The sequence below is a fragment of the Anastrepha ludens genome, chromosome 2 (genome assembly GCF_028408465.1).
Source record: "Anastrepha ludens isolate Willacy chromosome 2, idAnaLude1.1, whole genome shotgun sequence".
NCBI classification, from domain to species: Eukaryota; Metazoa; Arthropoda; class Insecta; order Diptera; family Tephritidae; genus Anastrepha; species Anastrepha ludens.
This window is the reverse complement of record NC_071498.1, coordinates 80255219-80278732: the sequence shown is the minus strand read 5'-3', so window position 1 is coordinate 80278732 and position 23514 is coordinate 80255219. Positions and strand designations below refer to the sequence as shown.

Here is a 23514-nt window from a genome sequence, read left to right as displayed (position 1 = left end):
GCAGCGAGAAACAGACAAAAATAGAATGACATCATTAATAATATGATCTGACAACCGTACGACTAAGATCATAATGACGCTTGTATGTAATCGCGAACATCCAGCATGGATACGCCGATTAAGAAGAAGATGTCAGCTGCTTTATCTATACGCCATTTGCCAATGCTTGGTGAAAAAAAGAGGTCGAAGCCTTTTGTTAGTAAGTTATACCAGTTAAATGAGGTATAGCCATACTTGCTAGCGGCGAATCTCACTCGATAATTTGGTTGTGGATTTCGTATGCAAATTTTTCGTCAAGTTAGTCGAGCATAGAGATAGCGAGCACGGAAATGGCGAATAGAAGAGACCTAATGTAAAATTAGGCATGTTCTGGCGACTGGGCATTTGAAAGCCTAGTTTTTCATTAATAGCATGTTGTCTGTGCGCAATTATGCCTGTATAAACTAGTCTTACCGAATTGTTGCCGTACGGTTTTCGTTTTCCTCTAAAATTACTCAATATGTACGGAAAGTATTCGTAAATTTGCGTATGAAAACAAAATGAAGTTTTTTTTACGCTATGCAACCCTGAGCAGATATACAAAAAAGTGTTAATTGTGCTGTTCAATGTTAAATGCTGCAAAGATAAAATTGTAGGTAGAAAGAGGCGGTGTTTTTCGTAACTAATATTTGCAACTTTAACCCACTTACTCGCATCGTGGTTCAAGGGCAGAGGTTGAGGAAGCTCTTTTCCATAAATATTTGATGCTATTGGAAATTTGAGCTAAAAATAAAGAGACATTCGGTGCATGAATCACGGTTACAATTACTTACGTGCCAACACATATTTAGTGCAAGGGTGAGCGCCGTATTTAGCAAGTATTTCCCCAAATCAAATATATTTGCAGTGAAGTGAACAGTAAGAAAATTTAGTTGAGATCATCGTACGCTCATAGTCTTCAAGATGGCTGCTCCCGAAGTACCACGTACTGAGTTGCAGGAATTGCAACTTAAATCAGGTCAAGTGGCTGATGAGTCTCTCGAAAGTACCCGTCGCATGCTTAATATGATGGAAGAGAGTAAAGAGGCTGGAATCCGCACATTAGTAGCATTGGATGACCAAGGGGAACAATTGGATCGAATTGAAGAAGGTATGGATCGTATTAACGCGGACATGAGAGAGGCAGAAAAAAATCTAAGTGGTATGGAGAAATGCTGCGGTTTGTGTGTTGTGCCTTGGAAAAAGGTTGCGATCAAAGATGATGGCGATAGTGCTTGGAAAGCGAATGACGATGGCAAAATAGTTAATAGCCAACCCCAAAGAGTTGCAGATGAACGTGAACGAATGGGAGGAGCGCCACCGCAAAGTGGATATGTACCACGTATTACTAACGATGCTCGAGAAGATGAAATGGATGAAAATCTGGGGCAGGTAAATTCTATGTTGGGAAATTTGCGAAATATGGCGTTGGATATGGGATCCGAATTAGAAAACCAAAACAACCAGATTGATCGTATAAACGCTAAGGGTGATGCTAACAATGTTCGCATGGACGGTGTTAACAAGCGTGCCAACAACTTGCTTAAAAGCTAAACACGATAACAAAAAATTTATGCAGACTAGAGCTGAGAAGAAAGCGCAAAAGTGCACAAATACTAAAACTGAGACAAAATAAAGCCGGATTCAAATTAATAACATCTACGAAATCCCTAATGCACACAATAAACTGCACAGTACCGAAAATACGTACCAAATGCGGTGCATTTTTACAATTTACACGTGACCAGTAACTATATACATATACAATATACAATATATACACTAAGTGGCGGAAATCGCGAATGACTAATAACAAATGCTGAACTAACTACCCACCACCTAAGAAGCTACTTACATTATACACTTATACAAAACGATTTTGAAGATGAAATGGGAGAAGTATCTTAACTATGTGCATATATACAGTACACTTACGCACGTATAATTTTATTGTAATTTGTACTCGAACTTTTTGAGAGCGTTTGATTAACGCATTTTACTTTTGTGAAAGCTTCTTTTCCTTTTACATTCACAAAGAAAAATGTTTGAGATTATACACTTTTGTAGTGGAGTAGATGTTTTAGATCAAGACGTCTACACAAATATACATACACAAATTTACAGCTGCATTGTAGGCAACAAGGAAACACTACATATTTAAACGCAGGCGTTTTCTATAAAAATCTTCTTCGTGTGTTCGAAAGCCTGCTATTTACTTTATGTATTGCGTCAAATCGCATTAAAAGGAAATTAACAAATTTAGACTCTATGTATATCTTTAAATTATTTAATTTTAGATAGTAAGTTGTCTTATTTATAAATATATTCATTACATGTATTAAAAACGTAAACATCTTTAAGCAAATTTTGTTCTTGTTAACATGTAAATTATAAATGAATATTGTGTAGATTATCAAAGCATACTGTATTATTTAAATTCATAAATAGACAAACGTTAATATTTATGAAATTGTTGTTTCCTATCCTGCTCACTTAAAATTCCGCAGGGCATTTACCTATTGAAAGGCGATACTTCTTCAATAAATTGACCAACTTATGACGCAGTACATTGTTTTGGTTTCTGGCTGAAAAAATGGTTTGCGCTAGATAACAAAAATGCAATAAAATAGGCATCACAGCGCTTAACGGGAAATAGGTGGTGTACGGGACAGGCGCTGATGCAGTATTTTTCACTAAAAATGTGCCCACTTGGAGGTAGCTATCGGTTAAAAACGACTTATAATTACATGCATAACTTTTTCCAGTTAAGACAAATTAAAACTAAATCTTGAACATATAAATTAATACACAAAAATTGCTTTTGATAAACCGTTTCTATTAGGTAGCGATCAGACCTTATATTCGGTTAACGACTAGTTCCAGCTGGAACGCATTTGGGGAACGTTCTAAATCACGATTAAGTGAAAGGCTTTGTAGATCGTAATTTCAAGTAATTGTTTTCCGATATATATTCCGATGCCAGTCTGCCACTCCTCAAGTAACACTAAAACGCCGTTTTGATAAAACGTAACGAGTGTCGGGAAAATATATAAAGAGAAAGAAGAGCAAATTCCAGTAACTTCTGTTTTCGCTCAAATTGTTATGCAAAATTACATATTATTTACATACGTACATTCTTTAGTCCACTCAAAAATTACATTCTTACGCGATAATTTTAAAACCTTTTTTATTGCATTGTAAATATGTTGATTATTATAGAATTTGAATTATAAAAGTTGTAATTAAAAGTTTTATTTCGTATGTAAACTTGTAGATCCCTGAATTTATATTTCAGTTGGATTTATTATATTTAGACAGGCATTTTCGCATTATAAAATTGATCTATGGATCAGCTGTCGAAGTGTCGAAGATTAAGGCGCATTGGGGGTGCTGATATAAGCTAGAAAATCATTTTCGCTTTCTTCACTTGAAACGAAATGTACTTCGGTGCCAATTTCCCAAGGCAAATACACAATCGATCCACGTTTTAATTTCGCTCCATTATTGGTGTTCGTCTTTAAAGTACGTTGGCCGTTGAGTACAAGTAATATACCAGGAGATTGGTCAATTTTCAAAACATACTCTTTATCTGCTGGCCTCAAGGTTAATTGCGTCAGAGCAAAATCTTCAACGGGTGGTTTGAATAGCAGACGTTGGTTGTCAAAGCGTTCCGGTACAAAAATTTTACTTGATGGTGGGGCGCCGTTATACTCTAATGAGTTCAGTAGTTGCTTGATATCTTTATACTTGGGAGTCAATCCAGCACGTATTACATTGTCCGAACAAGCCATACACTCTACAACATCTCCCGATAAGTAAGCGTGTATTTGATTTGCTCCAAGGAACATAGCCTGACCAGGCTCCAGGCGTACAACGTTCAAAAAGAAAAGAGAAAGTACTCCAACATCATTTGGAAAATCCACTTTAAGTTTGTTGAATATTTTAAGTAGCTCGTATTCAGATAACACTATGGAGGAGTACAATTCTGGTTTTAAAAAATATAATATATTACGAGTACAGTGGAATCCCGATAATTCGTAATTGCAAGGGACTACAATATTAATATTATACAAATTGAAAAACGTTTTCATTAACAAGATGAGATGAGAAATAAAAACGTAGTTTAATTTTGGATTTTGCTTCTTTTAAGTTCGTTATCACTTACACGAGAATCAATAAGTTGTCAACAATCGATTATATACACCCTTTTTGGGTGTATGGCCGAGCTCCTCCTCCTATTTGTGGTGTGCGTCTTGATGTTGTTCCACAAATGGAGGGACCTACAGTTTCAAGCCGACTCCGAATGGAAGATATTTTTTATGAGGAGCTTTTTCATGGCAGAAATACACTCTGAGGTTTGCCATTGCCTGCCGAGGGGCGACCGCTATTAGAAAAAACTTTTTCTTAATTTTGATCTTTCACCGAGATTCGAACCGACTTTCTCTCTCTGAATTCCGAATGGTAGTCACGCGCCTACTCATTCGGCCAAGGCGGCCAGTTCAAGCATAATTTGCTTTATCAAAAAAAGGAAGAAAAAAAACAACATGAATTAACTAGACGACCAAAATGCATGGGAATTTCAAAAATTGGCTCAATTAAGACTAACGGATTGTTACGAATTATTGCGATTTTCGAATTAACGAGGTACAAATGATTGTGATTTCACTGTATGTTGTATTCGAACCAAACTCACATTCCGAATAATCTCTCGAAATAGTTTCAATGCATTGTCCAATTGTAGTTGCATCCGTGTTCATGAGTTTTTTATAACAATAACGCAGTCCTTCTTCATCGTTTGCCATGAGAAGATCCATCTGTTTAGGATCATCCACTGTCAATTCTTTGAGTGGCTGTATACTCATGAGTATATCTCTTATTTCGGGAAGGGGTCGAAACCCACATAATCCAACAAAAGGTGTAAGGGCAATCGCCATTTCAGGCTTATGGTTTGGGTCTTTATAAATTGTAGGCTCCTTTAAATGCAATTGTTGAGCTTCCACCTGCAAAAGAACAATAATTATTGAGACATTTACTCGTTTTTGAAATGAAAATAGGAACTTTGTTGGGATGAACTTGGATACTCAGCGCCTTATTTATGCTCAACACTTTTAATAAAAATGGTAACTCTTCCTCCAATTTAGTACCGCTTGACTTGTACTTGGATGGTCCATTGGGATGAGAGCCCATCCACAGTTCTGCATAGGGAGTGTTCAGATCAACTTTGAATTCTGGATCATTGAGAGTGGCGAGTTGTGCCACAGCAGAATCGTTCCCAAGTTTTCCCCACTCATACTTGTGTACAAAACCGACAAGTTCCATTTTAATATATTGTTTATATACCACGGGTCAAATCGAAGGTGATTCGTCAGTTGTTTATTATCTAATTAAAGCGTTGCCACACAATATTTATAGTTACCGGTAAATATTTTCTTATCAGCTACAAAAGTTTTATTCCATAGGCTCCTTAACTGTTGAATAAAATCTTTTATGTAATCAAAGAACGTAACGAGTTTTATCGGGGGAAAACATTTTCGAAAATTCTTTAGACCTAGACTTATCTGACTTTGCAAAGATAAATTGAAATCATGTTATTTGTAATTTACTGGGTTAATTATGGATTGCGTTAAATTGCCATGGGAATAAATGTATTCGTACAAGGTGATTTCCATAAATCAACAACAACTTTTGCATGTATTTTGGTTTGTAATTTGGAGGTGGTGAATGCCTAAATTTGAATGAAAATGTAAGCAAAAAATAAGGCAACAGCAAAGAAGCGGAGCATGTAATTCAAAGCACTAAGCAGGGTTGCATTATTCATTAACAAAAGTTCTTATGCTCCACAAGTGTATTCCTTTACAAGAGCCGCGCTAAACAACTTTAATATTAAGAAGTAATAGAGATTTTTCTGTAGCGATAAACATTTCGGTTCGTTGCCCTTTACGATTCCTCGGCAAAAATGTTCATTAGAGTGGTATTGGTAAACTTTTAGATATTTTTTTTGTTCACTCCTCTCACGGTTCTGTGCTGTTGTTTTTGCACCGTCCCATGAGATGTCGGCATCTGCTAGTTCGCGCAGCATTGACCTTCTCCAAATGTTTTTTGGTCGACCACGACCTCTGCTCCCTTGCGGGTTCCAGTCAAGTGCCATCCTCGTGAAGGTATCTGGTGGTTTTCTCAGTGTGTGACCAATCCATCGCCACTTTCTGCGTTTGAAAAAAAATGATGGCTTACTTATTTAGCGAGTTTCATTTGGCTATACATAATACATATTATATATAAAGCTTAATAGGAAATCTGTATCGTTTATTAAAAGATATATGAGGCCATGAGAACCAGAGTAGGCTTTCTATAAAAATAATGAGCTTCGAGAAAAAAGGAGCAATAATTTTCCTTAATTAATTTTTTGTATTATTTAATAAATTTTAATATGTTTTGAAACAATAGTTTTATTTACTGTATACTTTTTTTGAAAACAAATATGTAGAAAAAGATGTTTATTCCTACGCTTAATTTTATTTTGCTGTTGGTCTACTTTGGCTCCTTGTATTAAAAAAAAAATAGTACAAAACAAAAGTTAGTCTAAACAGGTTTATTATATAAACCCAATGTTAACAGATTCAAAGAGTGCATCTTGGTCATTGAAATATTTAAAAAATACTTTCAATTATTATATTTTATCAAATTTCATCACATGAGCAGTCGAATGACCTAACTGAATGAACGCTAACAATTTTTCATGTTTTCAGAATCATAGAAACTTATTTCACTCAGGCTACTATGGCATTATGTTAACGATTATACTTGTAAAAAGTTCATTACAGCAATTTTTTGCCACCTGTTACATCATAAGACAACTAAACAGGGACCAATTCGGTTTTTAGAAACACCATTCAAGTAAAAGCACAATCCACAATCCACGAAAGCCGGAAACTTTGTTTTGGGTGAATTTGTAAATTTGGTGGTGTCAATACAATAAATAAACAAACCTTTGTGTGCAAATGTATGTGTGCACTATTTATTCTATCATACTTGGGTTTCCCCTTATTTTCGCTTGTTCTTCCTCCTCACACTTGGTTTATTTTTTGTACTGACGTCACGGAAGTTGATAAGGTGCAATCTTGTGTTCTAACATTGTTTTTTACTCTCCTATATCAGAAACCGTTGTCCGGTCACATAATTTCTTATGCCGATTTAACATATGAATGTGCAAAAAGTTCAACTTTGACCCCCCTTAAAAACGTTAGACGTAGATTTTTGAATCGCCGGTACACTAATATTTTCTGTCTGTACAATCCCCTTCAATAATCTAACAGACAAAGCTAATATAGTAATAAGTTTTATTGACATTTTTTAATTTTTGTTCGAGTTATCGTGCTAAGGAATGGCTAAATCGAAGCTTCTTGTTATTCGGAGTTTTTTGTTATGTATAAGTATATATAGATGTAGACTATCGCGATTTCTTTGTGCTCTTACATGTAACTTGTATGTGAACAACAGATGTCGAGACATTTACATAATACTTATTTGGAAATATGATATATTAGTTCATTATAATCGCGCACTTGTGCCCTAGGGTGGTGTTAGAAGTGAACTTTATTTCTGTATTAGAATAATGTCGGCAGATGAATATAATGATTTTATGAAAAGTGTGAGGTGATAGTAATATGTCGGGCTTTGAAACTTCCTCTAGCTGCTCTTGTACGTTAGACCGTACCATTTTAAAAGAGGAAAAGTTCCTCGTATTGCACTGAGTCCAAAGTATTTTTGCAAAGCAATTTTAGAAAAAAATTCTTGTTTTGGCCGAACGAAGGGCCGACTTTTCTCATAAATCATTTAATACAAACATTTTTCTCACGATAATGCTTCTAACAAAAATATGAAATATTCTTTGTAGCATCAGTCATCGTAAATTTTTTGATAAAAAAATACATCAAGAAATCGATTTCTCAGCCTCAAAACAATACAAATTATATTTTTCGATGAAAAATTATAAAAATCGAAAAGTTGCATGTTTAGATAAAAATAAATAATCGAGTTTTACTGAGTTTTTACACAGGTTACTTCAGAAATTGCAATTTTAAAAAGGTATAGAAAAAAAAAACAGTTTCATAGGCCAAACAATTTTATTTTTTTTATTTTGTTATTAGAGGTGTAAGCTGTCACTTAGTTTTGGTTTCATCAAATACCGACAGAAACTTCCATTTTGTATCACAGTGTCTCCTTGGCGTTGGTTGCAAACAATTCAATTGAACGCACTGGACATTGCACTCCAGGATAAATTTAATCAGTTTTGCAATTCAACGTAGAATCTCTCTTGTCAACAAGTGCTACTTTGGACTAAGTAGGCAATTGAGTAGTAAAGTTCTCTCGACGAACAAAACTAACCCTTTACAAGACACTCATCATGCCTGTCCTAATGTTTGGCGCAAAAATTGGACGATGACAATATCCGATGAGGCGTCACTCGGAGTGTTTGAGAGAAAGATTCTGCGGAAGATATTTGGGCCTTTGTACGTTAGCAACGGCGAATGTCGCAGATAGAAAAATATTATATAACGAATAAATCTCCAGTGGCTACGTTGGCTGGGTCGTGTCGTCCGAGTAGATACAAACGCTTCCGCTCTGAAAGTATTCGATGTAGTAGAGGAAGAGGAAGGCCTCCTCTGCATGGGAAAAATCAGGTGGAGAAGGACTTGGCTTCACTTGGTGTATCCAACTGGCGCAGGTTAGCACGAGAAAAAAACGATTTGCCCGTTTTGTTAAACTCTGCCAAAATCGCGTAAGCGGTTAAGCGCCAATTAAGAAGAAGAAGTATAAATTTAATTAATTTTACTAGTTCAACAGATACGGTTATTTAAGTGCTCGGAACCGTCACGTAGCGGCCACGTATCTATACCATAATGGAAAAAGAAGGATTATATTCCATAAGAAATCCTTATACAATATAATCTTTTGCACATCAAATAAATTTAAATTGAAATATTAAAAGTGTCAGTAGTAGTTAAATAAAAGAGGACTTTGATCATAAATACATAATATATATAAAACCAATTTTCCTGTAACTAATTTTGCCACACAATTTAGAGTAATATATATTAAAATATTAGGATAGTTAAACATTTTTCAAAATGTTTAATCATGTTTTTAAAAAATTGATAATTATACGAAAACCTAAACTAAGATGCAATTAAAAGTTTATGCAAATGCACAAAATCCAACTTCAATGGCCTAAGTTTTTATTAATTTCCTTATTCTTTATTTATTATTATTATTATTATTATTATTATTATTATTATTATTAAATTCATAATTAGAGGAATAAACAAGACTATGCTCGTGCAGTTAGGATGCAAAATTTTACAGTGAGACTATTAAAACCGCGAATTTTATAATAAGGGATTCCGAATGGTTAGTCTAATTTCAAATTATAAACGAACGATGAACAAAACAAAATGCAAAAGCTAGTGGGGTAATACCAGCCTCACTTATTCTGTATTTTTTTAAATTTGTGGTACTCGACTAGTTATTGCGTCATGGACAAGTCTACGACAACTAAAAATCACCGAATTTTAACAGGGGCTGTTATTGCATAAAAATTTAAAATTTTTTACATAATTTTCAAGGAAGTTTTTTGACATCGTCTAATCTAGCGAAATTCAGTCACATTACGTAAGAAAATATGTATTTTTCATGATTTTTTCAATCTTTGATTTTATTTGAATAATATGAATAATTCATAATCCAATAGTAGAAAATTCGGTTGTTCTGTTTAAAAATAACATAAAAAGCAAAAACAACATATATACACTTAAAACACAGCTGTCAAGAAAGAATTTTTACATTTGCAGTTAATAGCTTTAATTTATAAGTTTTGAAAGTTATAAGTATGAAATGTGAATCAGTACTTTGTAGGACTACCTCGAGCATCTATAACTCCTTGTAATCCGCTTCTAACAACATGACTAAAATTTTGAACCTCATAGTCCGGGGTTGTCTTGTGCCATTTCCCTAAAATATCGATTTTGAGCTCTGCTCGAGCTTTTGAGTGTGTGTTTGCAACTTTTTGCCCACATATTTTCTATTGCAATACTTTGCTGCAATTAAAAAGACACTACATTCTGACCATATGAGCTTTATGTTTAGGATCGTTGACCTGTATAATTTAAACTGAAGTTTGTTGTCAACAATGAATCCAACCTACAGGGACCTACAGTTTTAAGCCGACTCCCAACGAATGTAATTTTTTTACGAGGAGTTTATGTATAGCAGAAATACACTCAGAGGTTTGCCATTGCCTGCAGAGGGCGATCGCTAAAACTAAAAAAATTTCTTTTGGTGTGTTTCAGGCGCGGAGATTCGAACCTACGCATTCCCGAATGATAGCTATCACTTATTACCTTGCTGGATATGCATCCCTACAAAGTGATTGATAGTTTGCCAAATTTCATTGTCGGTATAATATTCCGCCTTTCCAGTACTTTTAATGGCTGCTCACTTTAAGCTCACTAGCAAGATTTCTTTTTGAGATTTGCGGCTTTCGGGCTACTATTCTCAACAAAATTCATTCGGCGCGGCCAAATATTTTCCGTGGTATTCCATTTGCATATTTTGGCTCCAGCATATTTAAATTCTTTGCACGATTTTTTTTGTTATAAATAATTTTACGAGTTAAATAAAATATTTCTGATAACTGTTGCACATTATTATAATAAACCGACTGAGTCACCTCAAACGATATTGGTTTTCGAGGCAGTTTTACGTTCTTCATAATTTACGTACGATCTGATATTTGGATCAACAAGTCACTCTTACGATCACTTTATGACTGATTAATGACAAACACGTGTGTGAGAACTCAATGAGATAACGGTATATCAAATGATCTTAGCAAATAACGCCGAAAATAGATTCCATAGTAAAATCACAGCTGACAGCTGAGAGAAGAGCATTCGTTTCTTTTTTTTTGTATTTTTGCTTGCTTGGTGGATTAAAAAAGTTTACCGTTATAGTACTTTCACATATAAGCAGATTATCTACTCTTTCGTGCTTAACTCCCAATCCGTAATTCAAAAGCGAAATTATCCATACAAAATTTTTCTCCCGAAATCTGAGATTATAATATTATATAATATACTGGTACAGAGAAGCAGTAGAATTTCTTTTGGAGTTGCGGAAGAAGCTGCAAAGGAAACATGGAGGTACAAATGACCACAACAAGCTTTGTGTTTTCGTCGAGGGAAATAAAAGCCAAAATCACTTTTTACCTAATAAATTTAGGTAACTTTGTTTAATAGTAAAAAGCTTGAGTACTTCTAAAAATAGCGTTTTTGTTTTACAGAGATGAGAAGAGGTTGTTGTGCGTTCTGGCGGTACCCGACCTGCGTGGGAGTACTACAGGAAAATACCTCACATCTTTGGCGGGTATAAATCTTTCAATTCAGAAAAATTAAAAAATATGTACATGTGATAAATGAATTATTTTTATTTAAATTGAATCAAGATAAATTGAATCAAAACTTTTAATTTAAAACTAGTCGAACAAAAAGCCATGTACGAGGTGTGTTCAAAAAGTATCGCGAATTTTATGTTTTTTCAAAAATTATTTATTTATTCATTAATATGTATTTTGACCCCTTCAAAGTAATCCCCATGATATATTATGCACTTGTGCCAACGCTTTTTCAAATCTTCGAATCACTTCAAAAAATCATTTTTTTTATCTTGTTCCTCCTTCGATGCCGTCTTGATCTCTTCAATCGTAGCGTTGCGTCGTCCTTTCATGTTGCCTCTTCAGTTTCGGGAACAAGAAAAAGTCTGAGGAATACGGTGGCTGTGGCATCATTAGTGAGTTGTTTTTGGCCAAAAAGTCGCGCACAAGCAATGATGTGGGGCGTTATCGTGATGCAAGAGCCAATTTTTGTTCTTCCACAAATCCGGGCGTTTCTGGCGGATTGTTTCGCGCAAATTGCGCATAACTTGCAGGTAATATTCCTTATTGACAGTTTTACCCTTGGTAAGAATTCATGATGCACAACGTCCTTGCAATCGAAGAAAACGGTAAGCAAAACTTTTACATTCGACCGAACTTGTCGCGCTTTTTTCGGTCTTGGCTCGTGCGGCAGCTTTCATTGAGATGATTGAGTTTGTTTGGTTTCCACGTCTTAACCATAAGACCACGATTCGTCACCAGTTATGACCCTCTGGAGCAAATTTGGGTCGTCGCGGACAGAGTCCAACATCTCATTGGCAATGTTCATGCGATACTGCTTTTGGTCGAAATTGAGCAGCTTTGGTACGAATTTTGCGGCGACCCGTCTCATGCCCAAATCATTGAAAAAAATCGAATGACACGAGCCAATCGATATGTCTAGGTCCTCAGCAACTTCTCTAACTGGGATTCGACAATTGGCCAATACCATTTTCTTCACTTCATCAATTTTTTCGTCTGTTGTTGAAATGCTCGGCCGTCCGGCACGCTTTTCGTCGTTCACATCTTCTCGGTCTTCTGAGAACATTTTGTATCACCGATAAACGTTGTTTTGGTCCAAAGTAGCTTCTCCGTACGAAACAGTCGATATTCGGAATGCCCAAATCATTGAAAAAAATCGAATGACACGAGTCAATCGATATGTCTAGGTCCTCAGCAACTTCTCTAACGGTGATTCGACAATTGGCCAATACCATTTTCTTCACTTCATCAATTTTTTCGTCTGTTGTTGAAATGCTCGGCCGTCCGGCACGCTTTTCGTCGTTCACATCTTCTCGGTCTTCGGAGAACATTTTGTATCACCGATAAACGTTGTTTTGGTCCAAAGTAGCTTCTCCGTACGAAACAGTCGACATTCGGAATGTATCCGTGCACTTAGTTTCGTTTTTCACACAAAATTTGATACAGGTTCTTTGATCCATCTTTTTGAATAGGTAAAAATCGAAGACGAGCCGAAACACGTGCCAGCAAAGCAGCTGTCAACAATTAACTGAACATTCAAAATGGCCGAACTCGTCGGCATGAGTGAGAGACATGAGTACCAACATATCGCCACAAAAAAATCGAAATTCGAATATACGTAAGCTGCGAAAATTAAAAATTTGCGATACTTTTTGAACACACCTCGTAAAAGCAATCGCGATACGTTTGTCTAAAATGATGCATTTTTCCTATACGTTGTATCAGTTTTTGCAATGGACGCGATTTCGTTACATAATCCCGTCTCATCCTAAAGCAAGCATCCGATTGCGTAATAAATTAGCTATTCTTTCTCCTTGTTTTTTCTTCATATCGTTAAAAATAATTAAACAAACCAAAAACTCCAAAATATTCTACCAAAGCAATTTCTATGACCAAAAACCCTTGGAGTCTTCATCTGGATTTTAGTTCATCTGTGATAAAGTTAAGCATTCTTACTGCATTCTGCTTCTTTATTAGCTCAGTAACAGTCAACGCGGTTTTGGCAAAGTTCAACAACGTCGCCAGTAGTTTTCTCCTCGTGCTAGCAACTCCAACTCCGGATTATTTCAGCGCTGCGATTTTATGTATATGCGGTGGAGTCACTGAATCCATAGAACATAGAACATCTACCGCAGAATCTTTATTCCGGGTTATTCCGAGGGATGTTTACTCAAATGTTTCGATTGTCCTCAAATGTAAAAATTAGGATTATTTCAGGTTTTACTATTTTTATTCAAAATGAGGATCTTAAATATCTATTATGTATATGTGAAAAATTAACATCATTGAAATGTCCACCATGAGCACGTCTACAGGCAATATCTCGAAAAGCAGATATCGATGTTGAAGGTTGTTCAGCAACACTTTGTGCTACAGTAGCAGTATTCTCAAGAGAATACTGGTCCAGATTTTGGTCTTCCGGTCTATTTTCTATCCTCGACAGAAACAGTTTCACCAAGTTTTTACCAACCTTTGAATTGTCAATTCATTCGGACAATTATTTCCACCAAAAAAAATCACGAATTATGCGATGTGTTGTTCTTAAAGATCGGCCCTTTTCATAATAGTTTGCAGTAACTGTAGGGCATTGTTCTATCGCGTAAAATTGTACATATGTTTTTTTGACAAATGTCAAAGAAGACATGAGAAAAGATATCATCTAGAAATTAGTCAATACTGACATCCAGGCGTTACTTTTGAAAGACCCTTTATTTGACTTAATTCGGCTTTAAACAATGCATTTTGGCATAAGTGAAAAATAAACGGTACTTATACATAAATATGAAGTATTCGAAATTAGAACCTGGAAGACCGCCTTTAAGTCTGTTTCAAGGCAATCGTTTACATTTACACTTTAATTATTTTATATTATGAGCTCGTATGTTTGATTTATTGATGTTGTTGTACTGCTTGATTTCATTTTTTTTTAATCTAACAGAACATGTTTTTTATTCCTTCTTGGCATTAAAAGTACATCGATCAATTAATCAAAATTCGTTACTTTTGAAACAGCGGCATTTGCCGAAAAACAGATGGATTGCATAAAAATTTGATTTCTTTATAGCTATGCACATACATGAATACATATATACGTAAGTATATAAGTATGTGGCTGCGGTAGTATATAGTAGATATCAGTAATTACACGCAAAATAAAAATATAAAATTAAGTAAGAAGTGTTAAAAAAAGCAAATACCCTTTGATGTATTGCATTTGACATGTGACGTTTAATGCATTTGTTGACAACCAAAATTTCACCATACCTAATGAGCTGCATGGGATTATGCACCCTGGAAGTAGGCGCTTAAGTATATTTTTGACTTGCTGCGATTTAACAACTTAACGAAAATAATATACGTGTTTTCCTATCTCTTAGTAATATCTGCGATAGTTCGATTTTTCTATTAAATAAATGGAATTTTCAAACCACCTTTTTTGGTATTCGTTCCAGCTCCTTTAAATACTAATTATTTCTAAGCCAATTTAAGCTTCTGCTTGATGAGAAACTCTAACTAAAAATTCCTATCAGTTTTGTATCAATCCAATTGTTTTTACAAAATTATACGACAAAATCTAAAATTTTCTAAAATAAGTTGAATTTTGAGCTTTGGTGTATTTTGTGTATTTTTTGTTTGTTGCTTTTGTCCTACATTTCAACCCACTATGGCCTTTCGTTATACATATATGTATATAATTAGCGCGTACACCCTTTTTAGGTGTTTAGCTGAGCCCTGCTCCTATTTGTGGCAAGCGTCTTGATGATTTTCCACAAATGGAGGGATCTACGGTTTCAAGCCTTTTTAATGGCAGAAATGCACTCGGAGGTTTACCATTGCCTGCCGAGGGGCGACGGCTATTACTAAACTTTTTCTTCATTTTGGTGTTTCACCGAGATTCGAACCTACGTTCCCTCTGAATCCCGAATTGTAGTCACACATCAAACTATTCGGCTACGGCGACTGCCGGCCCTCTGTTAGAAATATAAAGTGCCCACCTATTGAGAAGTTAGAGATTTAAAATGTCCCACAAAACTATTACCTGTTATTTTTACATAGATCTGCTGATCACATTGCATATCCAAAATATAATATAAAGATTTCTTAGTTTCCGCAAGAATGTGCCAGAGTGAAAACTTTGACCGCCTAAACAAAATTCAGACGAAAACTTTCAAATCGCCAATTCGCGTACATATTTTGCCTTTTCTACCAGATCGCATGGTCAAAAGCTTGCTATTTTTTATGCTGTACAGAGTTGTTAATTACAATTATTACAATCTATAATATTTTCCAAAAAAATAATTAATTTTTTATTCTTCCATTAATGGAAAACGACTTCTTAAAATTTCATAAAAGGTAAGTAGACTGAAGTAATATGAAGTTGTGCCAAACAATCTGCCATCTCCTTCTGCCTTTAAAACGTTATCGCTTATGTTTTAACTTGGTTTCGCAAAAATTCATATAAAGTAAAAAATGTGACGTGCTGCTATATCATATAATATAATAATGCATTTTTTGTGAGATGATAATTAAAAAAATTAAACAAAGGAACGATGCAGACACATTTTTTGGGTTGTGTTTGTAACGAAGACAGCAGAACACGTCTGATAGATTTAAGACTCGTCTAATATATTTTGTAACGGAGGATAACATCAAAACTTGCCATTGGCAGCTCTACAAATCACTGGGGCTGCTGATCTGCAACATTCTATAGGCATGATTGCACCTAGAGTAGCGTCTATTTTGAGGTGAGGATCGGATTTAATCATGCTGCCGAAAAATGGACTGAGGTACAAGTTGTTTTTATTCCTAAAAGACGAAAAACCACTCATACGAAACCGAAGAACGTCAGACCGACTAGCCTATCATCCTTCTTATTAACATAAAATTCTTAAAGCGTTTGCTGAAAGCGCATAATAGAGGAAATATTAGCAACAATATATCCCAGCATGCATGCAATGAAGGCAAATCAGTGGACTTCACTATAAGGACCACCGCAGCCGAATGGACTGGTGCATGATTACCATCCGGAAGTGCGCAGGTTCGAATCACCGTGCATGCATGAAACATCAATCATAGAAAAAGTTTTTTCTAGTAGCGGTCGCTCCTCGGTAGGCAGTGGCAAACCTTCAAGTGTATTTTTGCCATGGAAAAGCTCCTCATAAAAAACCATCTGCCTTTCGGAGTTGGCTTCATTTGTGGATGTCACACAAGATGCACCCCACAAATAGGAGGAGGGGGCTGGCAAGATTCAAAGATCCGCATCATCGTCGACGTTATCGTTATATGCGGCACTAAACTTCCTTCCAGTAGATCTGCAGTCAAAATATATCGCCACCTTAGTTATGTGGCGAACATGAGCTACGTCCACGGTAAACTTCTAACTAGTGTATATTCCGAATATCTGCGGTTAAACGACTGCGACCGTACTTTTCTGGCTGAACGAATAACAATAATAATAGCCGTAACATTGGTACGTTGTGATGCGATATTTGGAAATGCCGCACATCACTTACCGAGATGGCTGAGTCATTTCACTCCAAGTTACATGGGTTTCCATCCAGGTGAACTGCAAGACCAATGAGTACACAGATAACGACATAGGCATACTCTTACAGGTATTACTTAATTTTGAGAAAATTTTAAGAACAGTGAATGAAAGATGGCCTATCGAACCCGTCCGCAGAATCGCTTAACAATTGTGGCTGACTTTCTTGCGAAAGGCACAGCATTCCTGCTAAAAGAAAATAAGCATAGCTTTAGCACAGATTTCTGTTATAACGGGGCACCGCCAGACTTCTGCAGAAGCTGTTTGAATGAAGAAGAAGAAGAGACAATTTCGCACCTTCTGTGCCACCGTCCTGCTCTATCCAGACTCAGATTTGCTAAGCGTGTTCGATAGGGAACAATTGCTACAACCTAACTTAACCCAACCAAATTTGAAATATTTTAAAACCAGGAGTTACTACAGGGTCGGCACTCGAAGTGTAACCAATTAAAAAGGCCATAAATTTAGTTTGGAAAATTACTTTTACTCAATTCAAAATAAAAAATGTGTGAAAATAATACAAAATTAAGAATCAATTTACTTTTGCTCGTTATGGCCACCTTTTGCCTTGTCTATGGCCTTGAGACGGTCCAGAAACGAATCGCAAGATGCTCGAATGTGACTTGCAGGTATTTTAGCCCACTCGCGGAATCATTTAGTTCGGACCTTGCTCTCCAAAATTAGACAAACAGAATAATTCATCGGATTCGCGTCTGGTGAATTTTAGAACCATTGTGTGGACGTTATGAAGTTCGGAACGTTGTTTTTTAGCCATTCTTGGTGCACTCGAGCTTTGTGAGACGGTGTCGAGTCCTGTTGAAACGCCCATGGTCTGCCACCGAAATGTTTGTCTGCCCATGGCTTCCAAGCAACCTCCAGAATACTTTCTCGATAATATTTCGCATTCAACCTCGACACCAGGCTTGATGAAAACAATTGGAGAGCACCCATCTACGGTTACAGCGGGCCAAACCGTTACCTCTGGCGGGTGCTGCCTCCTGGTAGCCAATCGTTGACTCAAACTCGCACGGTCGGTTAAATAAACCCTATCGTTTTGGGAGTTTACGAATTGCTCAAAAATTTTCTCGTCAGAGAACATAATGTTTGGTAATTGACGGCTTTCAGCCAAGCGAAGCAACTCCTTCGTTCTCTCAAGTCTGACTTGTTGCTGCTTTGGTGTGAGATCATGCGCCTTTTGGATCTTATAAGGCTTGACTTTGAGAAAATTGTTCAGTATGCGGCGGATGCTACGGTTAGGTATTTTTAGTTCTTTTGCCATTTGATTGGGGATTTCGCCCAAGTCGCTTGATCACTTTTTGAACCATATCACGTGACGTTACGATGCTACCAGTATCGTTGTAACGAGTAATGGTGCGATAAACAAAAACTTTATTTACTTTAAGGTGCTCGAGCTCACGAACAAACTCTGGTGGTGATTTTCCAGCCACATATACGACAATCACACTATTACGTTTGAAATCCATTACTGATTTTCTTTTTTCGTGTTTACTCTCGGCAAAATGCTTCCGCGCGCTACTAAACAGTACTCTGGACTGTTATTAGCCAACTAACAGACAACTGACGGTCTGCTAGGCGCGAGCGGTCTGAAGTTGGTTACACTTCGAGTGCCGGACAATTCACCGCAATTCGAACTCATGAAATGATCAATATTAAAAGTTGAGTGTTAAGTTTTAAAATGTACTTACATATATATAAATTAATATATGTAAACGATAAGTCCGCTGAAAAAGAGATATTCCATTAACGAATGCAAAATCTTAAACTTGGGGTATTTGCCAAAACAAACTGTTACCGCCGTAGAGTTTAAGGCAATGACAAACAAAAAGTTTAAATATGTTCATGATCTCAAAAAAACTAAGCCACTCCACATCTTTTTTCAGCTCAGATAAATTTTCGTTCGAGCAACGGGGGATTTTGTCGCACGTCTCGTCAAATTCGAGAAATGGGTTATATGATTGGTTGTTATACAAAGAAAGTCTTGTTTCTTTCTAAATTTCCTCCGCAGCCTAAAATTTCAATGTTTTGGCTTAAAATCGTCAATTTATAATTATGGGCATTTTCGATAAAAATTGCATTGCATACCAAATATATTTCGCTCACAATCCATATCAGAATCATGAGAACGAAAAAAAAACTAAATAAAACAAGATATAAATAATTTTTATGTATAGAATATATTGTGTATCAAGAATATTTTTTTCGCTGTATATTTTATCAACATTAACTTTAATACAGGGTGGCTGATGAAAGCCGCTACCAAAAAAAAAATTGAATAACTTTTTTTCTTTTTAAGTTATCTGTTCCATTTTTGTTTTAATTTGCAGATTGATCTTTAAAATTTATTAAAATGGATAACTGGGACACGCAAACAAGAATTTGGGTAGTCCGCCGCTATCACGCACTGGAGTCCGTAGTTTTGGTACAGAGAGAGTACAGGCGGATGTTTGGCGGCGATCCCCCGAGCAGATGGACCATAATGAGACTGGTGAATAATTTTGCTGAGCAAGGAACAGTCGCAAGAAGGCCTTATCATCGAAACCCACCAGTTCGGACGGAGGAAACGATCGCTGCTGTAGCTGCAGCTATACAAAGCAATCCAAGGGTTTCAACAAGAAGCTTATCTGCTCAACTTGGTGTCAGCCGACAGTCTTTGCAAAACAAAATTCAAATGGTTAACAAACTGAATGCAGCAGACTTGCCGATTCGCTTGGAATTTTGCCAGAAGATCCTGCAAATGGTGGAAGAAGACCAAAACATGTTAAACTGCCTTTTCATGTCTGATGAGGCCCATTTCGATTTAAACGGCAATGTGAACAAACAAAATTGTCGAATATGGAGTGGTTTCAACAAGATGGGGCAACGTCTCACATATCCCAGACTGTTATGACAGAGTTGCGACGAAAATTTCCCACTAAACTGATTACAAGAAACTCCGAATTTCGTTGGCCCCCCAGGTCGCCTGACCTTACTGCAACTGACTTTTTCTTGTGGGGTTTATGTAAACAAGAAGTTTATAAAACAAAGCCAACAAATTTGGATGAACTAAAACAATCCATTCGTGCAACAATTGCGGCTATTCCTGTCGCAACTCTCAAAGCAACAATGAACAACTTTTTACTAAGATGCCGCACTTGTGTCAACGAGCATGGGGGCATTTAAATTCAATTATTTTTAAAACTAGTTAAGCTACATTTAATAAAATTTAATGACCTTCAACTTGAAAAAAAAATAAATGAATTCCATACACTAAAAAAAAGTTATTTGAGTTTCTTAATGTAGCAAAATTCATCAGCCACCCTGTACCTTAGCATGCTACTGCCTCTAAATTTTTGGGCTTCAATTCCAATATGGTATTCTTCTGAATTTTATGGTAAGGGTTTGCACTTTCAAAAATCGATTTTTTTGTTTTATCTTATTGTTTAACATTTCAAGAATATATTCCCAAAATTTTAAGCCGATCTGAGCAAAACTTTTGGAGTTATTGTCCAATTAGTTTCGCGTCTTAGCTCTGACAGATGCGAGCGTTCGAGACAACGTTTTTCTCAAAACTACTTTTTGAAAGTCGGTGATCACTGCCAAATAAACACTACTTGCCCGATTCATTCCAAACTTGGCACACATTTTCTTCCTATAAAATGCCTCTCCCCGACGTTTAGTTTATATTTTTTTTTGACATGAAGGGGGTTTTCCGCCCACAAAATGGCGGACATTTTCGTTGAAAATAGAAGTTTTCACTTTAGACCGCCGCCAAAAAATTTTAAATAAAGAAAAAAATAAGCCGACAACGTTGGGGGGAAGATTTAATGATACTTTGACTAAATTTGAATTGGTTTTGGTTTCAGATAATTTCCGACCGAGATACAGTGATCACTGCAAAATGTTTTTTTTTTTCAAGACGTTTCTAGACATGGTCTGTCACCGGCTTATTTTTAAGTATTTTCGCATGAAAAAATTACAGAATATAGTTAAAAGTATGCTTAATAATGCACAAAAGGTTTTAATAAATTTGCTCAATCCATATTTAAGAAAAAAATTCCCAAAAATTCTGTTTTTTTCCGCTAAAACACTTACCACTTTTAATTATTCCTAGTTTTTTTAGTAGTTTCCGATTGCCATTCTTCCTGCAGTGCATCCATTAATTGAGACTTACAGGACATGCCATCTTCCAAGTTCTCCCACAAGTGGCTTATTGAATTTATGGCAGGAGACTGTGGAGGTGTCAGTAGACTGTGTGATACATGATGCATGAATACCATCGGCAGTACGCTTGGAATCATTGTTTTGTTGACAATAAAAATGATAGCCAGGAGAAAGCCTTTTAACACTGTTTTAGAGGTTACCTTTTAGGAAATTAAGATAAACTTTCTTATCCATTCCCCCTCTACAAATAGCTAGACAGTTGCCGCCGCCATAGCACTTCATACCATGACTCCTCCACCACTATGTTTAACTTTCTCACAGTATTGCCTGCATCGAATTCCGAATTTGTTTTGGTTTGAATTGGTTTTCTCCAAATGCGTATTCTTCTGCCATCAGATTTGAAAATATCGAATTTACTCTCTTCTATACGAGTAATATAAAACTGCATTATTCCAGAATTTTACTGCAAAATGGTTAGAATCCTAAAAATTTTAGCAGATAATAAAAAAACGCTTTTGGCGCTCTGAAAACCACTTACTACCCTAATAGAATATATTTATAAATCACCCAACCCGTGTGATATTTATGTCAGCGTAATTTCAGCTTTTCGTTAACGTGTTTTTTTTTTGTGTCAGCTCTGCAACGTATTTTTTGCAAGTCAAATTTTTTTTATTCCTTTATTATTCCACTTGGAACATAGGACTTCAACAAATCATTTAACTCTTACTTTTCAGTTTTCAATTCACGAAGGTTAGAACGCTTCTAAGTATTTTGTGAACGACCGGGTCGTCTGTGTCTTTGTGGGTTCCATTCCAATGCTGTTCTGCTAATGTTTTCGCTGTCCTTTCTGCGAGTGTACCCGATCCATCATTTACGACCACTTATCACCTTTTGGATTGGATCTTGCTCGGTGATCTGCCACAAGTCCGTATTTCGGATAGTGTTCGGCCAAAAAACTTTACATTTTATCCGAAGGCATTTATTTGTGAAGCTTTGTAGTTTCTGTGTAATGCTCCTCGATACCAGCCACATTTTACTGGCACATACATAATAGTGTGGATTTTTCTTATTTTAGTTTTCTGCGAAATTTGTCTATTTTTCCAAATTGGTTGTAACCGTTCAAAAGGATATTGGAAGGAAAGGGGTCAAAATGACGATGACACCGCCAATATATCAACGCTGCTTAGTAAATAATTTGGAAGTCTGTACTTAAACGGAATCGGATTAAAGTGATCAGCAATTCCTCACTTGCTTTTCATTATCCCGAAAAAATTGGTCCATTATGCGTGACGGAATATACGTACGTAACGGTTTGCAATGTGTTCATGGAACACTTTAAACTATAGTTGGTGATGAGTGCAACATTTGTCGTCGAGGTGACTCATTTGATTTGGTACGACCTCTTGAGTTTTAATTTCTCTACATTGAGGTCTTGGCAGTAGCCTTGCGGATGGTATTTAACTTACGGCTCAGCTAGTAAACCAGTCGCTTACTAATACAAAAGACGCTACGGTGCGTGATGTATAAACACACCTCAGACAGTGATAAGTGCGTTACACTTGACTTAATATTTCCCTTCCACATTAAAAAAAAAAGAAAAGAAAAATAGTTAAAGCTGGTAAAAATTTTGATGTGCTATTGCTTTGACGCGAGTGTACATAGCATACAATTTTTGAGAGATTCCTCAAAGCATTTAAGAGGCAAGTTACCTACTTGATAGGACAATTTTCTACAAAGTGGCGCAAAATTAATCACCCTATCGGAAGATTTATAATTTTCGCAACTGATGTCGTACGCCAAACATATTTGACTCTTGTGAACTAAACAGTTTTATTACACAAGCAGACAAGCAATGGAGCGCGTAAAGGTCAAAAAAAGAGATTTCCATCACTCATATGCATTTTTTTTTAATTAGTAAAATGTTAGTCAAAAACGAAAACTTTTTAGTTATCTTAAACAAAAGCTGATGTAAAGGTAACTAATAGAGAGTGTTGAGAGTGTCTAAACACTTTCTTTCCCATAGACTATACGTTATCATCCAAAATCCAGGAGGAGAATCCAGAGTACGAATATTATTGCCTTTTTGGCTGCATCTTGGTCATAGACATCAATTTTTGTTTAATAAAATTCACTTTTTAACAATTGAAATTAGCTTTTATTTTTTAATAATTTATAGTCAAGCATACATTTGTATATTATCATTAGGACTAGTTTGTTCTAAAAAGTATCAATTCAAACGTACTCTGGCAGATAAAATACACAACAAAAAGTAAATATAATAAATAAAGGTTTTTCAAATTTATACATATAATATATGCATCGATTTTATATGTATGTTTCT

At 35.9% G+C, this 23514-nt stretch overlaps 2 protein-coding genes across 2 annotated transcripts; one reads left to right on the top strand and one right to left on the bottom strand.

Annotated features, from left to right (window-relative positions):
* Positions 1 to 584: 584 nt before the first annotated feature.
* LOC128871948 (synaptosomal-associated protein 25) lies at positions 585 to 2582 on the top strand. Its single transcript, XM_054114139.1, has 2 exons — positions 585 to 837; positions 887 to 2582. Exon 2 carries the CDS (start codon positions 943 to 945, stop codon positions 1570 to 1572), a length of 630 nt encoding a protein of 209 aa, XP_053970114.1. The 5' UTR covers positions 585 to 837; positions 887 to 942; the 3' UTR covers positions 1573 to 2582.
* Positions 2583 to 3327: 745 nt separating this feature from the next.
* Positions 3328 to 5413, bottom strand: LOC128871947 (mannose-6-phosphate isomerase). Its single transcript, XM_054114138.1, has 3 exons — positions 5077 to 5413; positions 4712 to 5018; positions 3328 to 3985 (listed from the first exon to the last, which is right to left on the bottom strand). The coding sequence occupies exons 1-3, from the start codon at positions 5335 to 5337 to the stop codon at positions 3390 to 3392; spliced, it is 1164 nt and encodes a 387-aa protein (XP_053970113.1). The 5' UTR covers positions 5338 to 5413; the 3' UTR covers positions 3328 to 3389.
* Between the last annotated feature and the right edge of the window lie 18101 nt (positions 5414 to 23514).

What these genes read in the sequence shown, in the direction of transcription:
- LOC128871948 (XM_054114139.1), top strand. Translation starts at nt 943, where the DNA reads ATGGCTGCTCCCGAAGTACCACGTACTGAGTTGCAGGAATTGCAACTT.
- LOC128871947 (XM_054114138.1), bottom strand. Translation starts at nt 5,337, where the DNA reads ATGGAACTTGTCGGTTTTGTACACAAGTATGAGTGGGGAAAACTTGGG. An exon ending in TCCAAGTTCATCCCAACAAA is followed by an intron (nt 5,019 to 5,076) that starts GTTCCTATTTTC and finishes GTTCTTTTGCAG; the next exon opens with GTGGAAGCTCAACAATTGCA. An exon ending in TTCGAGAGATTATTCGGAAT is followed by an intron (nt 3,986 to 4,711) that starts GTGAGTTTGGTT and finishes ACTCCTCCATAG; the next exon opens with TGTTATCTGAATACGAGCTA.